The sequence below is a fragment of the Oncorhynchus clarkii genome, chromosome 20 (assembly GCF_045791955.1).
Source record: "Oncorhynchus clarkii lewisi isolate Uvic-CL-2024 chromosome 20, UVic_Ocla_1.0, whole genome shotgun sequence".
NCBI lineage: Eukaryota > Metazoa > Chordata > Actinopteri > Salmoniformes > Salmonidae > Oncorhynchus > Oncorhynchus clarkii.
Genome location: NC_092166.1, coordinates 44,198,055 through 44,222,398, shown reverse-complemented (window position 1 = coordinate 44,222,398; position 24,344 = coordinate 44,198,055). Strand labels below are relative to the sequence as shown.

Genomic DNA, 24,344 nt, shown 5'->3' with positions numbered 1-24,344 from the left:
ACTGAACTTTTGATAATGTGGCATTAGGTTGTTACCTCAGGACTGCACACAACATCTGCCACGCCGGGGAACATGAGTGGAACCACATCCACGTCGCAAATGTTTCATTTGTCAAATGGTTCTTCCCAGGACCTGCAAAACAGACACACAATTAGACATTTCAAACATAATCCAATGTCACAAAACTGAAATAAAAGCAGGAATAAGGGATACATAACTAAATTGAAAAACTAAGCTAGGGTAACGGTCACTATTGTTCAGATAACGATCTCTGGAAAAGGTTGATTAACACATGCTGTAGTAGACTGTAGAATAGCCATTTGCTGTTCTCGGCTGTGACCTCAGGGATGTCCGACATGTCAGACGAACACCAGATTACAGCCGTTGTCATCAGACAGCTCAGCAGCACATGTCAAAAGTGACTTATTTTTCACAGCTAATACATCCATCCTGCTGATATCACTACATCTTTATTGTAATATATACAAGCTCAATCGTTTTCCGTTACTCAACATAATCAGATGTGTCACGTATCTCCAGAAATGCTGATGTACCTGCACTCAGGAAGACATTATTTTCAAATTATCAATGCAGTGTTTATTGTTACATGAATGATCGGTTTGAAGCTCAGTGTCACCATGTGAGAAAACTATAGGCTCAAAATTCAAAAAGGCCCACACACCTGAGCAATCCTGTTGCCGATAACAATGAGATCTGGAAAGAAATGAGAAACCCACACACTGATCTTGCTAGTATCACTTTATTAAAGCTTACGTGTCAGCCTATTGGCCTTCACCAGAGGCAGACACGTAAAATGTTGTAAAATAAAACTAGCAGTGTGCGGATTTGTCCTTTCAAGAGAACTATAGCCTAAAATAATATAATTGATCAACATACCACAGTTCATGTGGAAGCCTGTTTGCAACGTATGCACAGCAAAACTTATGAAGTCTTGACTGACCCAGTCTCCGAAGGCAGCATCCCCTATAACACAAGTAGGTTTTGAAATAGGTTGAAACAGTTTGTCAGACATTGCAGAACTGACGAGTCCAAAAAATACATGCAAATGACACGTTGCAGTCTACCTTCTAACACGCAGCAAAGGGTGCTAGCGCAATCGACTTTATGGGACTTGTAAAAGCAGATTATCAACTTTTCTCTGTCCTAAACACTGCCACGAATGTCCATGGTGAAACTTAAGAGTTTTTTCTTGCTCCTGGAGTAACATCCTCCTGAAGCGCACAGCTGCCCTCGAAGGATGACCTGTCGGTCTTCCATTCTGGAAAAAAAAAAAATGAAATAATGAAATAATTCATGTTTAAAAAAGGTACAGGGGAAGAATGTGAATCTGAGACTAAAGTGTCAAGGTTAAGTAAAATAAATGCAATATTACAGCTCTTTGAGATCAGGATAATCAATGATCATCAGTAAAGGATAATACATCATCCTTGGATAATGCAAGACCCATTTACAGGTAACCAGTGCATTCGGAAAGTATTCAGAGCCCTTGACTTTTTCCACATTGTTACGTTACAGCCTTATTCTCAAATGGATTAAATAAATACAAATCTCCACACAATACCCCATAATATTTTTTTAGTTGCACATTTATTCAAACTAAAAAACTGAAATATCACATTTACATAAATATTCAGACCCTTTACTCAGTACTTTGTTGAAGCACCTTTGGCAGCGATTACAGCCTACAAGCTTGGCACACCTGTATTTGGGGAGTTTCTGACATTCTTCTCTGCAGATCCTCTCAAGCTCAGTCAGGTTGGAAGGGGAGTGTCTCTGCACAGCTATTTTTAGGTATTTCTATAGGATGTTCGATCGGGTTCAAATCCGGCCACTCAAGGACATCATTGTGCTGTTGGAAGGTGAAACTTCCTCCAGGTCTGAGGTCCTGAGTGCTCTGGAGCAGGTTTTCATCAAGGATCTCACTGTACTTCGCTCCGTTCATCTTTCCCTCGATCCTGACTAGTCTCCCAGTCCCTGCCGCTAAAAAAAAACATACCCACAGCATGATGCTGCCACCACCATGCTTCACTGTAAGGATGGTGCCAGGTTTCCTCCAGATGTGACACTTGACGTTCAGGCCAAAATCTTGGTTTCATCAGTCAAGAGAATCTGGTTTCTCATGATGTGAGAGTCTTTAAGTGCCTTTTGACAAACTCCAAGTGGGCTGTCATTTGCTTTATTCTGAGGAGTGGCTTCCGTCTGGCCACTCTACCATAAAGGCCTCATTGGTGGAGTGCTGCAGAGATGGGAGAATCTTCCAGAAGGACAACCATCTCCACAGAGGAACTCTGGAGCTCGGTCAGAGTGACCATTGGGTTCTTGGTCACCTCTCTGACCAAGGACCTTCTCCCAAAATTGCTCTGTTTTGCCATGCCGCCAGCTCTAGGAAGAGTCTTGGTGGTTCCAAACTTCTTCCATTGAAGAATGATGGAGGCCACAGTGTTTTTGGAGACCTTCAATGCTGCAGAATTTTTTGGTACCCTTGCCCAGATCTGTGCCGACACAATCCCGTCTCGGAGTTCTACAGACAATTCCTTCGACCTCATGGCATCGTTTTTGCTCTGACATGCACTGACAACTGTGTGCCTTTCCAAATCATGTCCAATCTTTTGAATTTACCACAGGTGGACTCCAATCAAGTTGTAGAAACAGCTCAAGGATGATCAATGGAAACAGGATGCACCTGAACTCAATTTCAGGTCTGAATACTTATGTAATTAAGATATACATTTTTAATACATTTGCAAAAATGTCCCCCCCCCCCAAACATTTTTGGGGTATTTTATGTAGATTGAGGGGAAAAAACATTTTCATCCATTTTAGAATAAGGCTGTAACGTAACAAAATGTGGAAAAAGGGAAGGCGTCTGAATACTTTCCGAATGCATGGTACATTTAACGTCAGCCTACATACAAATATATAATTTCCTCTATTGCTCTCTGTAACTACCTTGGACAGGATGTAACCACTACACAGACTTTACTGGTTTGAACTCCTTAGTAGTAAAATATTATCCATGGTAACGACAATAGAATAAGCAATACTATCATTAACACTGGGGTCGCGTTAAGAGTTCAGAAATCTGCATTTTCAACCATTTCAACTGCGTTTTATATTGAAAGTCAATAGGTTTTTTGGCTTCAATAAAGTGACCAAGGACATGTAACTATAGTACTTTCATTCCCGTTTGTGAATTCTCCTCCGAGTGAAGCACAAAAATGTGTCTGAATGCCAAGCATAAATAACATTAAGAAACATTTTACATCTGCATTTACAAAACGCAGCAAGATATTTCTTATGCATTCTTTTTTTTTCTGCGTGAAAAACACAGAATTTTGTGTTAACGTGACAAGACATGCACCCCTACATCAGTTTAGTCACATTGTGCTTAAAGACATAACTGTGAAACAAAACAGTTAAAACCAAACCAGGCTCTGGTGCTTTGTGTGATGGCCCAGCTACACACTCTTCAGAGGCACTCCCCTCCTTGGGCACCCCCTTCCACAGCACCCCCTTCAAGGATTTTGACACCTCTGTGGACAATCTTTCGAACAAACAAATAATATGTATTTAAACAAAGCATGTCATGAAATTCCTAGTTTTCCATATTTATGAGATACATTGTCCTTTGCTTTCAAACTATTTCACCTCAGATCAGTCATGCTGTTTACGTAATAAAAAGCCTAATTAAAATAGAAACCGATCAGATTATCAATATGTCAGTGTCATTAAGAGCTGTACCTTTCGCCACAGAAACATTCATGCTGTTGTATGAAATCTCTTGAGAATTATTTTCCACATATTGGAGAGCAGTCCTGAAAGAGGAAGGGGTTGGTTTTGAAAAAATGTAATTGCTGTTAGTTTGTAAAATTTCTCAGCTAATAGGAATTGTTGGTGGTTAGTTAATTAGACCAGAACTTGTACTATTAGATATGCTGTGTTTCAAACAACGCTGTGATCATAGGTAAGAGACAACATGAACACATGTAATGTAATAAAAATGATGAACAATGACATTTAACTCAGGGTTCTATGCTCTAGAATGAGAGATAGATAGTGTTGCCCACAGTCTTCTATGTTTGCATAATTCTCCTGTAAAAGTTACTGCATACAAACATGAAGATTAGCTAGATCTGGTATCATCTAGGGATGACAAATCAGACTCACCAATTAGCCATCTTTTATTCATACGTGACATTTTGAAAACATATAGCTAACTAGCTAAAGCCACAATTTAGCTGACGTAAATTACCACTGTGGTGGGGTAGGATCTGGCTAAAGATAATCTAACTTGTTAATGACAAATAACTAGCTAGTTAGCTAACGGGAGCTGACGAGCCAATGGATGAACTTGGGGGATGCATCTAACTATAGGGATGAACATTATATAGTGCTAAGGTTACACACATGATCGTATACGAAGGTGATAACATCACTTCATACAAACTGTGAAAGCCAACTTTCCAGAACTCACCTACGGTCGAGCGCCTGCCATCTTCCTCCATCAGGTCGTCCTGGTCAGCTCGTTGTTGCATGCGGTTTGGTTGATGGAACAAGACAGCCAATGATATTGTTTTTGACAGAGGGAACTGATTGGTCAGGTGTTGAAGGTCCTGACCCCAATGTTTTCCTTGCGAAACACTGTCTATAAATGTACGAATCTCTGGGTGTGTGACAGTATCGACAGAAATCTGAGAACGCGTAGATTCAAAATCTGCAAGTGTGTTCACAGCAGAATATTCATGGTCATAAATGGAACTTTTATAATTCTGAAAATAAATTATCTTTGCCAATTTTATAAAATGTGTTCAAGTGTCAAGTCACAAGTTTGCGATAGTTGTTACATTTATTCACACATCAAGCTTGCGAAATTAAGATTACACATTTGCAAATCGTAATTGAAACCACAAATCTAAAATACAAACTCACTTAATGCTGTCATCATTACAGGATGGCGAGCAACATGGCGCCAACAGAGATGGTCCTAAGGAAACTTTGCAGTATTTTATTATATTTATGCATTATTTCTTACATTGTTTCCCCAGGGAATCTTAAGTCTTATGACATACAGCCGGGAAGACCAATTGGATATAAGAGTGACATCAACTTACCATCATTACGACCAGGAATACGACTTTCCCAAAGCGAATCCTCTGTTTGGACCACCACCCAATGGATCTAATCCTAGAAGCCGACCCAAAACAGCACCGCAGAAGGAGCGGCCTTGTCAGGCTCCATAGACGTGCACATCGCCCACATCTTCCGACTATACTACTCGCCAATGTCCAGTCTCTTGATAACAAGGTAGACGAAATTCAAGCAACGGTTGCCTTCCAGAGACACATCAGGGATTGTAACATTCTCTGTTTCACAGAAACATGTTTTCGGGGTCGGTTCAGCCAGCAGGCTTCTCCATGCATCGCGCCGACAGAAATAAACACCTCTCTGGGAAGAGGATGGGCGGGGGTGTATGCTTATGATTACACCATGAGTCGTTAATCATTAACAACATACAGGAACTCAAGTCCTTCTGCTCACCCGACCTAGAATTCTTTACAATCAAATGCCGGCCATATTTCCTCCCAAGAGAAATCTCGTCAGTTATCGTCACAGCTGTGTACATTCCCCCTCAAGCAGATACCAAGATGGCCCTCAAGGAACTTCACTGGACTCTATGTAAACTGGAAACCATATATCCTGAGGCTGCATTTATCGTAGCTGTGGATTTGAACAAAGAATTTAGGTAGCCTTGTTCTCAAATTTGCTATCATCATATTGATTGCACTACACGTGGGGGTAATACACTTGATCACTGCTAGTCTAACTTCCGTGATACATACAAAGGCCTCCCCCACCCTCCCTTCGTGAAATCTTATAAACAGAAACTAAAACAGGATGTACCATTCAACGCTGGTCTGACCACACTTCAAGATTGTTTTGATCACGCGAACTGGGATATGTTTTGGTCAGCCTCAGAGAACAACATACGCTGACACGTTGAGTGAGTTTATAAGGAAGTGCATTGGAGAAGTTGTACCCACTGTAACTATTAAAACCGTGGATGGATGGCAGCATTCACACAAAACTGAAAAGCACAAACCACCGCTTTTAACCATGGAAAGAGGTCTGGGAAAATGGCTGAATATAAGCAGTGTAGTGATTCCCTCCGCAAGGCAATCAAACAAGCGAAATGCCGGTACAAGGACAAAGTGTAGTCGAAATTACACAGCTCAGACTCGAGGCGTATGTGGCAGGAAATCACGGACTACAAAAAGAAAACCAGCCACGTCACGGACACCAATGTCACACTTCCAGACAAACTAAACACCTTCTTTGCCCGCTTTGAGGATAATACAGTGCCCCCGTCGGGGCTCGCTAACAAGGACTGCCCCCCCCCCTCCTTCTCCGTGGCCGACGTGAGTAAAACATTTGAACGTGTTAACCCTCGCAAGGCTGCTGTCCCAGACGGCATCCCTAGCCACGTCCTCAGAGCATAAGCAGACCAGCTGGCTGGTGTGTTTATGGACATATTCAATCGCTCCCTATCCCAGTCCGCTGTCCCCACATGCTTTAAGATGTCCACCATTGTTCCTGTACCCAAGAAGGCAAAGATGACAGAAGTGAGTGGTAGTCATTTAGTTCGGTTATCATGAAGTGCTTTGAAAGACTAGTCAAGGATCATATCACCTCCAATTTACTGGCCACTCTAGACCCACTTCAGTTTGCATACCGCCCCAACAGGTCCACAGACAATGCAATCACCATCACACTGCCCTATGTAAGAATGCTGTTCATTGACTATAGCTCAGCATTCAACACCATAGTACCCTCCAAGTTCATAATCAAGCTGGAGGCCCTGGGTCTCAACCCCACCCTGTGCAATTGGGTCCTGGACTTTCTGATGGGCCACCCCTAGGTGGTGATGGTAGGAAACAACACTGGGGCCCCAAAAAGGGTGCATGCTCAGCCCCCTCCCTTATTCCCTGTTCACCCACGACTGCGTGGCCATGCACGCCTTCAACTAAATCCTCAAGTTTGCAGACGACACAACAGTAGTAGGCTTGATTACCAACAACGACGAGACGGCCTACAGGGAGGAGGTGAGGGCCCTCGGAGTGTGGTGTCAGGAAAACAACCTCTCACTCAACGTCAACAAAACAAAGGAGATGTTTGTGGACTTCAGGAAACAGCAGGGGGAGCACCCCCCTATCCACATCAAAGGGACAGCAGTGGAGAAGGTGGAAAGAATTAAGTTCATCTGCATACACATCACAGACAAACTGAAATGGTCCACCCACACAGACAGTGTGGTGAAGAAGGCGCAGCAGCGCTTCTTCAACCTCGGGAGGCTGAAGAAATTTGGCTTGTGACCCAAAACCCTTACCAACTTTTACAGATGGGGCGGCATGTAGCCTAGGGTTAGAGCGTTGGACTAGTAACAGAAAGGTTGCAAGATCAAATCCCCAAGCTGACAAGGTAAAAATCTGTTGTTTTGCCCCTGAACAAGGCAGTTAACCCACTGTTCCTAGGCCGTCATGGAAAATAAGAATTTGTTCTGAACTGACTTGCCTAGTTAAATAACGGTAAAAGAATAAAGATACACAATCGAGAGCATCCGGTCAGGCTGTATCACGGCAACTGCACTGCTCTCAACCGCAAGGCTCTCCAGAGGGTGGTGAGGTCTGCACAACACATTACAGGGGAAAACTGCCTGCCCTCCACACCTACAGCACCCGATGTCACAGGAAGGCCATCAAGGACAACAACCACCCGAGCCACTGCCTGTTCACACAGCTATCATCCAAAAGGTGATGTCAGTACAGGTGCATCAAAGCTAGAGGCCATCAGACTGCTAAACAGCAATCACTAACTCAGACAGGTTGCTGCATAGATTGAGACCCAATCACTGGCCACTTCAATAAATCTATCACTAGTCACTTTAATAATGTTTATATTTCTTACATTATGTATATACTGTATTTTATACAATCTACTGCACATGCCTATGCCGCTCATCCATATATGTACATATTCTCATTCACCCCTTTAGATTTGTGTGTATTAGGTAGTTGTTGGGGAACTGTTAGATTACTTGTTAGATGTTACTGCACTGTCAGAACTAGAAGCACAAGTATTTCGCTACACTCGCATTAACATCTGCTAACCATGTGTATGCAACAAATCAATTTTGATTTGATTATAATCCCAAAGAATTCCCCTGTTGTTGACTGTTCATGAAGGGGGAAGGGAGTAGGATATATGGCACATATTTGCATGTGCTTGAGAAAGTCTACAAATTCGAATGAATGGCCTACTGTGCAAGACCTTTTCCAGTGAAGATTTATGGATGTAATCTTTGTTTAGTGGCACAAATTCACATTGCGACTGTGCGCAATTAGCCTTAAATATTTCCAAACATTGCCTATAATTTGCATTTAGGCGCACATTCATAACAGGATGAGAAGCATGTAACTCAGCTGTCATTTATCCCATTCTAAAACTTAAATGTGTGAGTTGTTGGCTAATCTTCAAAGACTGTGGTGCCATGGTCGACATCATCATCCAATTAAATTTCCAGTAGCAATTGGTTTTCTGGTCCCTTTGGCACTCTAGTAGCATATCAACGTGGCATGCCAATATCAATCTATTTGATATTAGGAATCTTAACTGTAGGAGATCAAAATCAAGAGTCAAATAAGACCTAGACTTCGATCCATCCAAACCATTGACCGCATGCGAACACCAAATTACAGAGCGGCTATTTTGAATCAATGTACAGCAACAGCACTCGAGAACACAACTGGTCGACTAGGATCTACGGCGGTGAGAAAACAGTTTGCCTGCCCTGTAGTCTACTGTCTGTTATTATTGTTGAAGATGATCTTCTTGGCTCAAATAGCCTACTTCCCGTCAAAAAATACATAGGTTACATTTAGTTTAATTTACGTCCAGTCTCATAATAAAAACACTGACATAATAGGAAAGCAACACAATTAGCCTATTGTTTTTCAGTTGACTGTCACATTGCTCAGCAAATTAAGGTCGGCTAGAAAGGCTTGTTTACCTTACACATAAACACGTTGGCAAGCCACCCATAACGCAAGTTTCTTACCTTTTGAGGTTAAGTATTATTACTGACGGCCATTACTTCGCTTCGTCCATTTTTAGCCTTTCTACCACATCATACACAAACCAGCTGGAACTCCTAGCCTCTGCCTTGGAGTAACAATATCGCGTTCTCGGTGGGGTGGGAGGAGACAGGATGTAAGAGCCTTGATGCGGTTATGTTCATCACAGATTGCATTACGAATAGTCATATTTTGGTCCGTTGGTACTGGGTAGAAAAATCTGCTTGATTATGACATTTAAAAAAAAAAATAGAGTGGTCAAAGAAATTACAATGTGAGGTGTACTTCCTTGTATGATGGACGGTTTATTTTCTCTGAGCTGAACTAGCAGTCATATTTACCAGTATAAGGTTACATTACATGCTCAGGAATGGCCAGCACAGTTTATCCGATTTGGCATTACTGTACAAGCCGCTTCTATGAGGGATCAAACCTGCCATAATTAGAAATAATTGAATAAATGCACACATAAATAAACAAATATATGAATAAATTCATATACATAAATAAATGCACGCATAAAAAATATTAATTGATACATGGATAAATGATGCAAACATACATAGATACATACTTATTTAAATAATTAATCCCACTTTCATTTTATTCATTTATATTATTTCTGTATTTCTTCCTCCAATATGTTAATTAAGGGGTGTCAAACAAACGTATGTGGGTGGTATCTAACACACCATTGGTTGATCAATGCCACGGCGCATTTGCCTGGGGTGCGTTCAGTTTTGAAACAGTGCTGTACTGAATGACCAGTTGAAAAACTGTGATTATGGTGACCCAGAGGCCAATTGTCTATGTTGTGCTGCACCAGGAGTCTCTGTTATCACCTGAACTCTGGTGAAGTCGTTAGGCAACTTCCTCCAAATTGCAGCTAGCTGACACAAGTTTTTGATGCATGCCTCCACACCGAAAAACAGGTAATCTGTAGAGGCGTTGTTTGTGTTAGACAGCACTGTGAAGTCTCTGGCTACCGCTCGCCTGATTGCAGCCATACTTGCCAGAAAAACTGGGCTAATGTAGCTATCTACGGGTTGTACATCTCTCTTTTTGGACCATCTGAGCCAGGCAAAAGCAAGACCTTGCACAGTGACATTGATCAACCAATGGTGTCCACCCACAGACGTTTGATTGACAAATATATAAATGAATGAAATATATAAATGAATGAAAGTGTGAATATTTAGAAGATACAAAGATCAATCATTTAATACATACAAATATGTGGAGAAAAAGGAATGAACTGGTCACTATTTTTGTATTTCATTTATTTATGTGTGCATTTATTGATTTATAAATGTTTCTATTTAGAGTGCATTTGGAAAGTATTCAGACCCCTTTACTTTTTCAACATTTTTTTAAACGTTACAGCCTTATTCTAAAATGGATTAAATCAATTGTTTTCCTCATCAATCTACACACATATTGACAAAGTGAAAAGTGAAAAACCTTATTTACATAAGTATTCAGACCCTTTGCTATGACACTCGAAACTGAGCTCTGGTGCATCATGTTTCCATTGATCATACTTGAGATGTTTCTACAACTTGATTGGAGTCAACCTGTGGTAAATTCAATTGATTGGAATTAATTTTTATTAGCTTTTTTTAACCTTTATTTAAAACAATCAAGTCAGTTAAGAACAAATTCTTATGTACAATGACATCCTACAGTGATTTGGAAAGGCACACATGAGGTCCCACAGTTGACAGTATATGTCAGAGCAAAAACCAAGCCATGAGGGCGAAGGAATTGTTCGTAGAGCTCTGAGACAGGATTGTAGGCACAGATTTGGGGAAGGGTACCAACAAATGTCTGCAGCATTGAAGGTCCCCAAGAACACAGTGACCTCCATCATTCTTAAATGGAAGAAGTTTTGAACCACCAAGACTCTTCCTAGAGCTGGCCGCCTGGCCAAACTGAGCAATCAGGGGAGAAGGGCCTTGGTCAGGGAGGTGACCAAGAATCCGATGGTCACTCTGACAGAGCTCCAGAGTTCCTCTGTGGAGTTGGGAGAACCTTCCAGAAGGACACCCATCTCTGCAGCACTCCACCAATTAGGCCTTTATGGTAGAGTGGCCAGACGGAAGCCACTCCTCAGTAAAAGGCACATGACAGCCCACTTGGAATTTGCCAAAAGGCACCTAAAAGACTCTCAGACCATGAGAAACAAGATTCTCTTGTCTGATGAAACCAAGATAGAACTCTTTGGCCTGAATGCCAAGTATCATGTCTGGAGGAAACCTGGCACCATCCGTACAGTGAAGCATGATGGTGGCAGCATCATGCTGTGGGGATGTCTTTCAGCGGCAGGGAAGGCGGGTCTAGACAGGATCGAGGGAAAGATGAACGGAGCAAAGTACAGAGAGATCCTTGATGAAAACCTGCTCCAGAGCACTCAGGACCTCGGACTGGGAGCGAAGTTTCACCTTCCAACATGACAATGACCCTAAGCACACAACAAGACAATGCAGGAGTGGCTTCGGGAGAAGTCTCTGAATGTCCTTGAGTGTCCCAGCCAGAGCCAGGACTTGAACCCAATCAAACATCTCTGGAGAGACTTGAAAATAGCTTTGCAGCGACACTCCCCATCCAACATGAAAGAGCTTGAGAGGATTTGCAGAGAAGAATGGGAGAAACTCACTGAATACAGGTTTGCCAAGCTTGTAGCATCATACCCAAGAAGACTCGAGGCTGTAATCGCTGCCAAAGGTGCTTCAACAAAGTACCGAGTAAAGGGTCTGAATACTTATGTGAATTTGATATGTTTTTTTATTTGTAATACATTTGCACAAAAAAATCTAAACCTGTTTTTGCTTTGTCATTATCGGGTATTGTGTGTAGATTGATGAGGGGAAAAAACAATGTAATCAATTTTAGAATAAGGCTGTAACTTAACAAAATGTTGAATAAGTCAAGGGGTCTGAATACTTTCCAAATGTACTGTATATGTGGATTTATTAACATAATAATTTATTTCTAATTATGGCAGGTTTGGTCCTCCATAGAGGTGAACCCTAGTTCTCAACAATTTGGACCACAACTTCACCAGAGTTCAGGTGATAACATAGAGTCCAGGGGCTTCATTTATCAACCATGTGTACATTTCACACTAAATTCAGATGTAATAGGAGATTATAGGATTTGCGTGCAGTATATTATTGGGAGTTATCTAACTTTTATCAAACAGTTCACTTTTTTTGGAACTAAAACACCCTCATTTCCTGTATGATTTGGAATATTGGAACTGGGCCATGTCAGTTTCGAAAATAATGTGCAATGGCAAATTTGACCACATTTCTATTGAGGTGTGGGCAAAATATTTTAATATTTTGCAGTGACTCTTTCTGAAAATGCATGCCGCATTTTTTTTATTTGCATAAAAATATAATGAGTGCCAAAAACACTGGCCCCTTACAAAAAAGTCCTACAGGAATCCTGCAGGAATTCAACCTTTTGTGATGGATTGTGCAGGTGACAAAATCCTGCAGGAAAAGTGCTCCCGCAGGACTCCTGCGAGAGTATGACTTCTCATGCAAAAATCCCTGCACAAACATGAACATTCCTGCAGGTATCATGCAGGACCGAACCCTGCAGGATTTTGATATTCATACAGGATATGGCAATACCTGCAGGGCCAAGTACATTCCTGCAGCAATCTTGCAGAACCAAAAACTGCAGGATTTTGATATTCCTACAGGATTTGAGATACAGTATGTTGTAACAACAGAGAAAATAGACTTTTGAAATATAATGCAATATATATATATTTAAAATCAGCAGATGGGAAATGTAATAAATTACAATGTAATAAATATAGTATATGCTTTTTTAATTTGATAGATTACCAACACAATTGATAATGGTTTCAGTAGGCCCACAGTTCAGTCAATGTAATAATGCATTTATATATCATGCTGACAGTTTAAGAAACACCCTCATTGATATACACTCTGAATAAATAAATAAATACAATGTAAAAAAAAAAAACTTGTATACAGTTAAGTTAAGCTGAAGCAGAGAGGTGCAGATGGCTGCCTTAATTGACATCCATGTCATCGGAACCCGGGGAACAATGGGTTAACTGCCTTGATCAGGGGCAGAATGACAGATTTTTACATGGTCAGCTCAGGGATTTGATCCAGCAATCTTTCGGTTACTGGCCCAATGCTCCTACCCGCCAGGCTACCTACTGCCCCCCTTTGTAATGATTACTCCATGCTAATAGTGGCAGGAGGAGCCACACAAATTTGATATTGTACCTCACAACAAAATGCTCAAAGCGGAGTTCCACCTGGGGGAAATAGTGCATGTTGTGTGGGAGGACAAGAGTTCTCCTGCCAAAGTGATTGAAACAAGTGGTAGGTTTCACTCTGTCTGTAACTTATGTGACATCGGTTCTCTCTCACATGTCTGTCTGGCTGGTTGTCCTATGTCTGTCGCTAATGTTTGCATGGATATGTTAAGCTGGTGTCTCTTATATTATCGCAATGCTTAAGTAATGTTTGCCTAATTGTTGCTGTCTATCAACTCCCACTTTTATAGAGCACAAAGACAAATTGATGAGGAAATTACTCAAACTAGACGCACCTAAGAGTCAAAGGAAGGACGAGGAAGCCAAACGCAAAAGGCAAACACCGACCAAGCGCTCATACACTCTCCTCAGCACTGAAACCAATCAGGCAAAGAAGACGAGAAAGGTAGGCCCAAGAGTTTTTATTCTTATGCAGATACTTAAATGTAATAATTCAATTGCTCTCTCAATATCTAGGAGCTTCTATTTTCTCACGTTAAACTTTTGACTGATTAGGTTGCTGACGGGACAAGGGATCTTCTCCTTATGGAGAAGATCACAGAAAGGGAAAAAAAGGCTAAGGAAGAGGAGGAAGAGGATATTAAGGCTCTTAAAAAAAGAGGTGAAACAGTTGAAGGTCCAAAACCAGGAACTGAAAACCCTGAACATTGTCTCTGCAGAGAGGTATGTATTGCTATAGGCATGTTTGTGTTGTTATTAAGGAATCATCTGAATGTCTCTCTCTTCTGTCTGTCTCTCGCTCCTTTCATATGATTGAATTGAAAAGAGGTTTATTTGTATCTGTTTTTCAATCTCATGAGTAGCCTTGCTTCTAAAACTTGAAGCTGTGCCCCAGCCTCTACCCTCTCAGGTCACTGCCCAACCACTTACAAAGGTAAGTGCTTAATTAGCCATTCAGAAATTGTACTTGTCAACTTTCAACGTTGAACAGTGCTAAGATATTAGTGTATGATTATGTTAACATTTATACAGCCAGGACCATCGGCAGAGGGGATTACCCCTTTGGGCATAAGTAATGCCATGCTGCAGGCCTGCGGTAGAGGTGGCACCTCCAAGCACAACCATGGTTAAAGAGCTGGCTGTGGTTGTTTGCGAGACAGGTGATTGCTACCTATAGATTATCTGCAAAAATTGGAAATGCCAATAAAGGGACTTCAGCAAAGCCGGCCCTTGATGAGGGAAAAGTCAAACTGATAATTGGTATGGGAAACATTTAGATCCTAATGCAGCACTAGAAAGTGATTTCCAGTGGCAAAACCCATATATTAACTCATAAAATGTTTTACTTTTGACCCGATTTGGATTTCTAGGAACTGTGCAAAACAAGTTTCCAGATATACCCCCCAAATTCATCCGAGCATCACTGAGGGAGAAGATGAACGATGAGCATAAACTTCACATCAAGTATAGGTTTACATACTTTCTTGTCATGTATAGGTGTGTTTTCAGTGTTAATATACACATTTCTTCTGTGTTTTCAGACAAAAAATGCTTACATGGCCATTGTTTCCCTTAACCCCAAATTACCCCTTTTATTCAGTTATAGTATAACCCCTCCATTACTCTGCGTCCTACATTTTCCGGGGGGGGGGTCAGCTTTTTTACTTTTTCATCTGGAACGGAGCCTTGTGTGGAACACCTCAGCTTTGTAGTGTTGGGGTTAGGAGTGTATTGCACAAGGCCAGACGATGTAAACCTTGGCGAACCGTTGGGTTTGGCGGAACCATTGGGGCTAGTAGACAGCTGTACCACACACATTTTAAAACACAGACACATTTTATGATTAAAAACCAGACTGGATTTTGTTAAAAATGTTACATTTAAAGAAACTGCATTGGTAGACAAAATTCCAAAATATAAAATAAATAAAAGCAAAAAGGACATCAGACAAAAAGTTGTTTCGTTCTCCACAGTCTCCATTGACAATAATCACATTTGACATTAATACTGTTGATAAATGAATACAGTTAAAATAACTGTTAATAGTTGACATTTTCAGTACGTCTAAATGTGTATGTGTATGTTTATAAATGCATGCAGGTGTTACAGATTAACTATGGCAGAATGAGCCAGGATTCAAATGATCCTTTTCATTTTGCATGTGGAGTTTTAGTTTGAGTTGATACTAAATCCAAGGTTGGGGTATGCAGTTTTGTTCAGTTTTCATTTGACAAAGAGTGTATGTTAATTTGAGGTTAACTTTAAGCTAGTTTTTTTTTTAATTTTTTTTTTTAGCTAGGCCTACGGTTAATTTGACATGACAGGATACAAAAACAACATAAAAACAAAGCATGATTAGAGAATACTTCTAGTTGCAGACCCACTGTTCCACACAAAAAAATCTACACCTAACACAGAGCCATGCCTTCCCTCTGCTCTCCAACCATGCACCAAATACACTTGCACTAACACAGAGGTCAGACAAATTCCAGTACATAAATCTCTAGTACAATGCATGCTCTCATGTTTTTACGTGCCAGAATGAGAGTATTTTTTTGATGATTTGTTAAAATTGCACAAATATCTGAATAGTACAGTGATGGGGGAACACTTTCTTTTTTTGCAATGATCGTTTTTATCCGAATAAAAAGTTGCCTTTCAAAATCGGATGAATCAATCTGCAAGTATAAACAAAACAAATAAATGTCAAAAGGAGACATTTGGGTTCACTGAACGTAAAAATAAGTGCTTCAAAAGTGAATGCAAACAATACAGTAAAACAACTGTCAGTATAGTTATCATGGCATCAAAATAAACAGCATAAATTGCCTTAAACATGCAATTCAAGAGAGAAAGCCAAATAAACGTGGCTTATGCAGTCGCCATTTTTCCAAAAGAAAAGAGCACTGCTGGTTTTTACTAAGATATACTGGGGCACTGCTTTGATTACAACTACGGTCTCCTTTTCTCTGCCTCGGTTGTGGGATAAACTTACAAACCCAACCACACCTACAGTCTACACACATTTCAGGAAAGAAAACTGGAAGAATGCAGCGACAAACACAGGCAAAGTTTCAGGAGCTACAGGGGTCAATACGGGAGGCTTGGTTAAAAAGTATTGGCATTAAAAGAAAAGGAGTTAAGTTTGATAATCTGCATTATACATGAACAAACAGGCCTTAGTCTTGACAATAATAGACTCGTAAAGGTCTATTCCAGGGGGCTTTTTCCTCTCACTGACTAATAATGGGAGATTGAACCAACCGAGGACCACTCAACGCGAGTCCCTCTGTGTCTTGTAGCTTTTCATTTCCGATATGAGCCTCATAAACCACGGGGGGGGCACAACTGTGCACAACACAGGTCAAAGGCACAACACTGGACACGACAAAGGGAAATAGAACAACCTCTGGGAGCTTTGAAAAAGGCCCAAAGAGGAGAAGGTGTCTCTCTATCAGACAGTCAGGCATTCTTCTAGCAGCACAGTCCGTGCACTACTGCACTTTTGTCCCAGTTTCGTAGTAGAATTGCACAACATCCACTCCAAGAGGAGAAATAAAAGTCACAGCAACATTGTCAGAGCTCTAGAGTCTGATAAAACAGTCATGGAGCATGACAACAGCACAGGTAATTATTTGTGTGTTTTAAGCCGAACGCATTCTTAAATCATGCTGATATAACATAATTGCACCAAATATTCATTATACACAGGAAAGGTGTATGGATTTTGTGACGCCAGTAAAACAAAAATGATGTGATATTGGTTACCTGTGGGGTACTTCTTTTAAGTACACAGTCAGATTGACCGAATAAATTGAACTTTTCAGAAGTATTACAAATGGGGCAATGCCAGGATTTACTCCTGGGACAATGATATGTGAACAATAAGAGGTATACTCCAGACAAGCTAGGTACCCATCACTGTTGGTTGGCACAGAGGGATGTGACACTGTGAGACACAAGGTATAATTTCCTTATTTTCCCCCAATGTAACAAATCGAAAGCTGAAGTCACATCCATGCAGAATTTTCAGTACCCAATGTTCCTGTGGTTACGTCTACTCTATAAAAAGATCCAAACGTATGCATTTAAAACATTCCTTTCAGCATACTCTAGAATTAACACAGTAAATACTGCAAAATGTTAAGCAAAGCTGTTAACTGAATGTACACCAAGGTGTGTAACAGGCAAATGCAGAGTGAGTGGCATTTGGCATGAAAATGAAACAATGCCAGAGGGAAAAGAGAACCTAGGCTTTGAGGCATCATACAGATGGATACAAGTCCAACAGGGTCACAAGACCACTGTATATGACACATACCATCTTTCGATGTCAAATAAAAGCTTATCCAATAACCCGTCTCTTTAATCTCCGATTACAATTCTAAGATATGCAAGAGAACATAATAGTATATCTGCGAGAAGGATCATTTGAAAGGGTTATAAGTAACAAAAAAAATCTACTTAGAAGTTGTGTCGCTGAAAAACTGGGTCGCTGATCATAATTTCAATAATTGATGAATAGCAGAGGCACTACATACACAAACGTACACCTTTGTCATTGGGGGAAACACCTCAGGAAAATTGGTTTAGGAGTGACATTTCCTCGCTCAACGGAATAGAACTCACCATACTACACAAATATAACAACTATGAAACAGAAATGAATAACTACATCATTTGCATTCATTTTTTTTCTCCATATAATTTCATTATATATAGATTTATATTCCTCACATGCCTGACAATTGTGTACATGTGTGTGTGGTTTAGTCTTTTAAGTTGTGTGTTTTCTTTTGCACTGAAACATCCTTAGTACGGCTGTAAGAAAATATGTGCCCTCCTGGTGAGAAAGGACTTTGACCCGAGCCAAAAGAAAATGTGTGTGATGGATGCTCAGCAGTGGAAGTCACTGATGAACTATGGTGGGGTGGAGCCTCTGTTAGACAAGGGTCTGTATCTCCCCACTATCGTCTGGTCTTATTGGGCAAGAGTTGCTGTGAGAGCAGGACTGACTGCACAAGAAGACCAAAAGAGAGATGCTGTAGAACAGGGGTGTTCAAATTTTACCCAACAAGGTCCGGACTACTGCTGGCTTTCTGTTCTACCTGATTATTAATTGCACCCACCTGGTGTCCCAGGTTAAAAATCAGTCCACGATTAGAGGGGAAGAAAAACAAAAAAAAAGCAGTAGAACTGGCTTTGAGGTCCAGATTTGAATTTGAGGGCTGTAGAATATTCCTGTGACTTACTTCTCTGTCCTTAGCCCCACCTCTCGGCTTTCAGCCTCCCAAGCAACTATGAACTGTCTTAGCGCTCCAGCTGTGGAGATGTAAGGACTGGGAGTGGAGGTCAGAGGGTGAGCTATGTTGCTTACAGCATCCTCTCACCCCATAGGTGAATCTTCAGGGTTGTAGAAGGGGGCAGGTCACAGTCAGTAGATTTTTCGGCTTTCTTTTTTTGTCCTTTGAAAGTCCTGAGGAGATTTCCACCGAGTCAACAAAGCCAGACAGAAAAGGAAACGGCTCCCCATTAGCTGTGTGATCACCTGAATGAGGACAGTGACAATGATTTAGCTCTGTGTGGATGCACTATGGACAAGGGGCAAAACCGGAATCTTCAAAATCAAACTTATGACAAAAGGTATTACATTTAATAATAAATACTCTATTGTCATCTCTTCAGAATCCCTCAAAATGTTCACACGAATATAACTGAGAATAAGAAATGGCAATGGGGTTATGTTGTAGCACTGTAGGCGAGGAGGATGGGAACCCCCCCCCCACTGTGGAAAGGCACACCCAGAGGAGGGGGAGGTGAAAGGGGGAGTGGGGCTGGTGGTGGAAGGGGTAAAGATATGAACCATGGCTGAGGTGGTGCAGGAGACGTCAGGAAATGTCACATGAGCTGAGAAGGGTGAGCTCAGGCCTGGGAGTCTCTTTACATCCGTGAACCTCGCTCCTGGAGGATCTGTAGGGAGAGAAAGCGTGTCAGTCTAGATCCAGCAACAGTATATACACCTCAATCCAAAATGAATGGGAGAGATAGGCACTGGCTAATCTCTCACGGACAGAAGCACGTAATATAAATGGTATCGTAGCATTTGTCAACCGACTGTGGGATGCGACGATGCTCAGGTGTTTTCGTCACTGATCATTTGGACAAATCACAGTTTCGCAGGTGTTCGCGTCTTTCGAATTTAGGAAGGAGAGGGGACTTTTTGCCCATAGACTTGCAGAGGGGAGTGGAGCTACAGGTCTGCTTCCATTCCTCGTTCTTATATCTTTTTCTAACACATCTGCCCCCAGAACCTAATCGAGCATCTGACATAATTATGCAAGACTTTAGTTCTGGGTTTCTGAGATTAGGCACCGGCTAATTTCATGATCTTATTTGAAGGAAACAGTGCAGCTCAATCTACACATTAGACCACTTTTGAAGTCGGAAACGCCTGAAAAACTTTGATGTTACACCTACAAGCGAGAATCTTCTGACTTCATGCCCAACACATGAGTTCCAGACACTCTCAAATGCTGATCTCACCTTGGCCTTCTCAGTGGGCTCGATAACAATGCCGTTAGTGGAGTTGTTGAGCTCCCGGGAAACCACACACAGGAATTCAGCCTGGTCCTCGTTGCCATAGTTATAGGACGAGCCGATGCTTATGAGCTGTGAGGGGAAATGGGAAAGGGTAAGTGGGATTGTAAATTAGCTTAAAAGTCATCTTCACATGAAATTTTAGGCAAAGTTTGAGATTTCAAAAATAACCAGACTTACCACCAATGACCTATGGATTTAAAGACAAGTGTGACATGAGGACTATTAGGCCCACCTGCTCAAACTTCCAGCCATCTGACATTGTGGACACCATCTGGGTGAGTTCCTCCTCTTGGCACTGCAGCACCCGGTACACATGCTTCACTGGGCCCTGAGAGAAAAACAGACACTACAATAAAAGCCACCTGTACACATTAGGGTTAACTTGCCAGTAAATGTTTAGCTTTTGAACAGTGCCATGTGTGCGAGTGTGTCAGTATACACACTAACAGACTTGTAAACACACTCATCCTCTGACATTTTAGTGTTTGGTTTAGCATGTGTTATTTCACAACAGCAATGGCATCATCCATCCCGGTCCAAGGCCTTTCCATTCATCATGTCTGCATTTCCCTGACATACCTGAGATGTCCTGTTCTCGTTGTCCCGTATCCTCTCCTTGACCAGCCTTACTAGTGATGCAATATTGTAGAACTCCGCCTCCTCAAGGACACCTGAGAGATACAACCAGTAGTTTAGTCACATGATGTAGAACTAAGAACAGATATAGCCCTAGGTTCACTCCTGACCTGACTGCCCTCAACCAGCACAAAAACATCCTGTGGCGGACTGCACTAGTATGGAATAGTCCCCGCGATATGCAACTTTTCAAGGAAGTCATGAACCAATACACGTAGTCAGTCAGGAAAGCAAAGGCTAGCTTTTTCAAACAGAAATTTGCATCCTGTAGCTCTAACGCCAAAAAGTTTTGGGATACTAAAGTCCATGGAGAATAAGAGCACCTCCTCCCAGCTGCCCACTGCACTGAGGCTAGGAAACACTGTCACCACCGATAAATCCACGATAATCAAGAATCTCAACAAGCATTTCTCTATGGCTGGCCATGCTTTCCTCCTGGCTACCCCAACCCCGGCCAACAACTCCGCACCCCACTTGTCGAAGCCTCCCCAGCTTCTCCTTCACCCAAATCCAGATAGCAGATGTTCTGAAAGTGCTGCAAAACCTGGAAGCATACAAATCAGCTGGGCTAGACAATCTGGACCCTCTCTTTCTAAAATTATCCGCTGTCATTGTTGCAACCCCTATTACCAGTCTGTTCAACCTCTTTCATATCGTCTGAGATCCCTAAAGATTGGAAAGCTGCCATCCCCCTCTTCAAAGGAGGTGACACTCTAGACCCAAACTGTTATAGACCTATATCCAGCCTGCCCTGCCTTTCTAAAGTCTTTGAAAGCCAAGTTAATAAACAGATCACTGACCATTTCGAATCCCACCGTACCTTCTCCGCTGTGCAATCTGGTTTTCGAGCTGGTCACGGGTGCACCTCAGCCACGCTCAAGGTACTAAACGATATCATAACCGCCATCGAAAAAAGACAGTACTGTGCAGCAGTCTTCATCGACCTGGCCAAGGCCTTCGACTCTGTCAATCACCGCATTCTTATCGGCAGACTCAACAGCCTTGGTTTCTCAAATTACTGCCTTGCTTGGTTCACCAACTACTTCTCAGATAGAGTTCAGTGTGTCGAATCGGAGGGCCTGTTGTCCGGACCTCTGGCAGTCTCTATGGGGGTACCACAGGGTTCAATTCTCGGGCTGACTCTTTTCTCTGTATATATCAACAATGTCGCTCTTGCGATTCCCTGATCCACCTCTACGCAGACGACACCCTTCTGTATACATCTGGCCCTTCATTGGACACTGTGTTAACTAACCTCCAAACAAGCTTCAATGCCATACAACCCTCCTTCTGTGGCCTCCAACTGCTCTTAAACACTAGTAAAACCAAATACAAGCTCTTCAACCATTCGCTGCCCGCACCCGCCCGCCCGAATAGCATAACCACCATGGACGGTTCCGACCTAGAATATGTGGACAATTACAAATACCTAGGTGTCTGGCTAGACTGTAAACTTTCCTTCCAGACTCATATTAAACATCTCCAATCCAAAATTAAATCTAGAATAGGCTTCCTATTTCGCAACAAAGCCTCCTTCACTCATGCCGCCAAACACACCCTCGTAAAACTGACTATCCTACCGATCCTCGACAATGTCATTTACAAAATAGCTTCCAACACACTACTCAGCAAACTGGATGCAGTCTATCACAGTGCCATCCGTTTTGTCACCAAAGCCCCTTATACCACCCACCACTGCGACCTGTATGCTCTAGTCGGCTGGCCCTCGCTACATATTCGTTGCCAGACCCACTGGCTCCAGGTCATCTAAAAGTCTATGCTAGGTAAAGCACCGCCTTATCTCAGCTCACTGGTCACGATAACAACACCCACCCGTAGCACGCACTCCAGCAGGTATATCTCACTGGTCATCCCCAAACCCAACACCTCCTTTGGCCCCAGCCTTTCCTTCCAGTTCTCTGCTGCCAATGACTGGAACAAATAGCAAAAATCGCTGAAGCTAGAGACTTATATTTCCCTCACTTACTTTAAACATCAGCTATCTGATCGCTGCAGCTGTACATAGACCATCTGTAAATAGCCCACCCAATCTACCTACCTCATCCCCGTATTGTTTTTATTTACTTTTCTGCTCTTTTGCACACCAGTATTTCTACTTGCACATCACCATCTGCTCATCTATCACTCCAGTGTTAATTTTCGAAATTGTAATTACTTCACTACTATGGCCTATTTATTGCCTTACCTCCTCACGCCATTTGCACACATTGTATATAGACCTTTTTTTCTTCTATTGTGTTATTGACTGTACGCTTGTTTATTCCATGTGCAACTGTGTTGTTGTTTGTGTCGCACTGCTTTGCTTTATCTTGGGCAGGTCGCAGTTGTAAATGAGAACTTGTGTTCTCAACTAGCTTACCTGGTTAAATAAAAGGTGCATTTTTTTTTGTTTTGTTTAAATGATACTAACCATTGGACAACGGCCTGTATCACACATCTGCAGAATCCCATTTCTTCTAAATAAAGCATGGTGTGTGACAGGGGTTGTATTTTACACTTTGGGGACCATTTATACAGTCTTACCTTCCTCTGCCAGGTTCTTGTCCATGATCAGTTTCCCATGCCGCAGGTAATTCAGAATGGGGCCAAAGTATGTGGGGTCCCTGTCGATTAGGTAAGCACCCGTCTCGTCCTAGGATATTTATAAAAGTGTGTATTACATATTTGAGTGTCAGATAAAGGTTTCTCTGGTGCTTCTTCACATGCACATAAAATAATGCATTATTGTAAAATGACTGAGCATTACACTTTAATGAGTGTTACAATTGTCTAACATTTTAACTAGGCATTTTAAAGTGTTTGGGTGTCATCTCGTGCGTGATGAGCGGCAGTGCATTATGAATGCTACATTGATGCACCTTGATTCATGATAGAACGTTAAGCCAAAAAGTATTATTATAGAATATGTTACCTTGTCAGAGTCCAAATCTGGATCTTCTTGACACAATCGGTACAGGAACGATTTGGGGTCCCTGCACAATGTCTGTTTGGTTGTGACAAAATAGGTTCCACCGACATTTAGGCAAACCCAGCGGGATTCTGGCTTCTCGGCTTGCTCCGATGGGGAACTGAGGTTGCTCTTCATTGGGAACCCAAACACCGCTCTACTAGTACTCGACACCCCAGGACTGGTAGGCAAGCTACTCCGCGGTGAAACCATGAGAGTGGGCGAAGCAGCCAGCCGAACAGAGCCTCGGACATCACGGTGCTCGGTTTGTTCTATTGTGGCAGTAACACTCTGCTCCACAACATGCAATTCGGCCATATTTTCTTCGTCAAAAAACACCACTATTATTACACTTCAGGGTAACAATAATGCTTATCGATTTGTAAACACAACGGGGCTCTTTTTCCCCAACAAGGTGGCTGGCATTAGGGCGTTGCTACACACATTCGATAATTTCCACACATAAATACACTAAACAAGACATCGATATTACTTAGTTGAAATAAACTATATATGTTTGACACGTCGCTTGCAATCTTTTCCTAAAACAAATGGGTCATTCTTGTTTATTCAAACGTTAACAGAAGAGGGCAATCTTTCCGGGTTGTAACGTCATTACTGTATACTTCCGGTTGTCGTATTCTCCCTCCAAAATAAGAGTTAATGAATAAATATAAATGTTATTCTGCTTGCTGTCGGTCATACAATAGAGATTTAAAATTAT

At 41.8% G+C, this 24,344-nt stretch overlaps 2 protein-coding genes across 4 annotated transcripts in view; both read right to left on the bottom strand.

Annotated features, from left to right (window-relative positions):
- The window catches only part of LOC139376396 (monocarboxylate transporter 6-like), a 42,747-nt gene extending 33,486 nt beyond the window's left edge, over window positions 1–9,261 (bottom strand). Inside the window, exons 1-3 of one of the 3 annotated variants that reach the window (XM_071118942.1) lie at window positions 9,134–9,231; window positions 898–984; window positions 36–132 (exon numbers count right to left, since the gene is read on the bottom strand). The gene's annotated coding sequence lies outside the window, so the exon portion shown is untranslated. Of the gene's footprint in view, window positions 1–35; window positions 133–897; window positions 985–9,133 lie in introns of all 3 variants that reach the window. The other 2 variants (XM_071118941.1, XM_071118940.1) reach the window with 2 other exon arrangements.
- A 6,015-nt stretch (window positions 9,262–15,276) lies between these two features.
- On the bottom strand, window positions 15,277–24,257 carry LOC139376395 (BTB/POZ domain-containing protein KCTD5-like). Its single transcript, XM_071118939.1, has 6 exons — window positions 23,585–24,257; window positions 23,197–23,305; window positions 20,596–20,687; window positions 20,249–20,344; window positions 19,960–20,085; window positions 15,277–19,386 (listed from the first exon to the last, which is right to left on the bottom strand). The coding sequence occupies exons 1-6, from the start codon at window positions 23,936–23,938 to the stop codon at window positions 19,357–19,359; spliced, it is 807 nt and encodes a 268-aa protein (XP_070975040.1). The 5' UTR covers window positions 23,939–24,257; the 3' UTR covers window positions 15,277–19,356.
- Window positions 24,258–24,344: the final 87 nt, after the last annotated feature.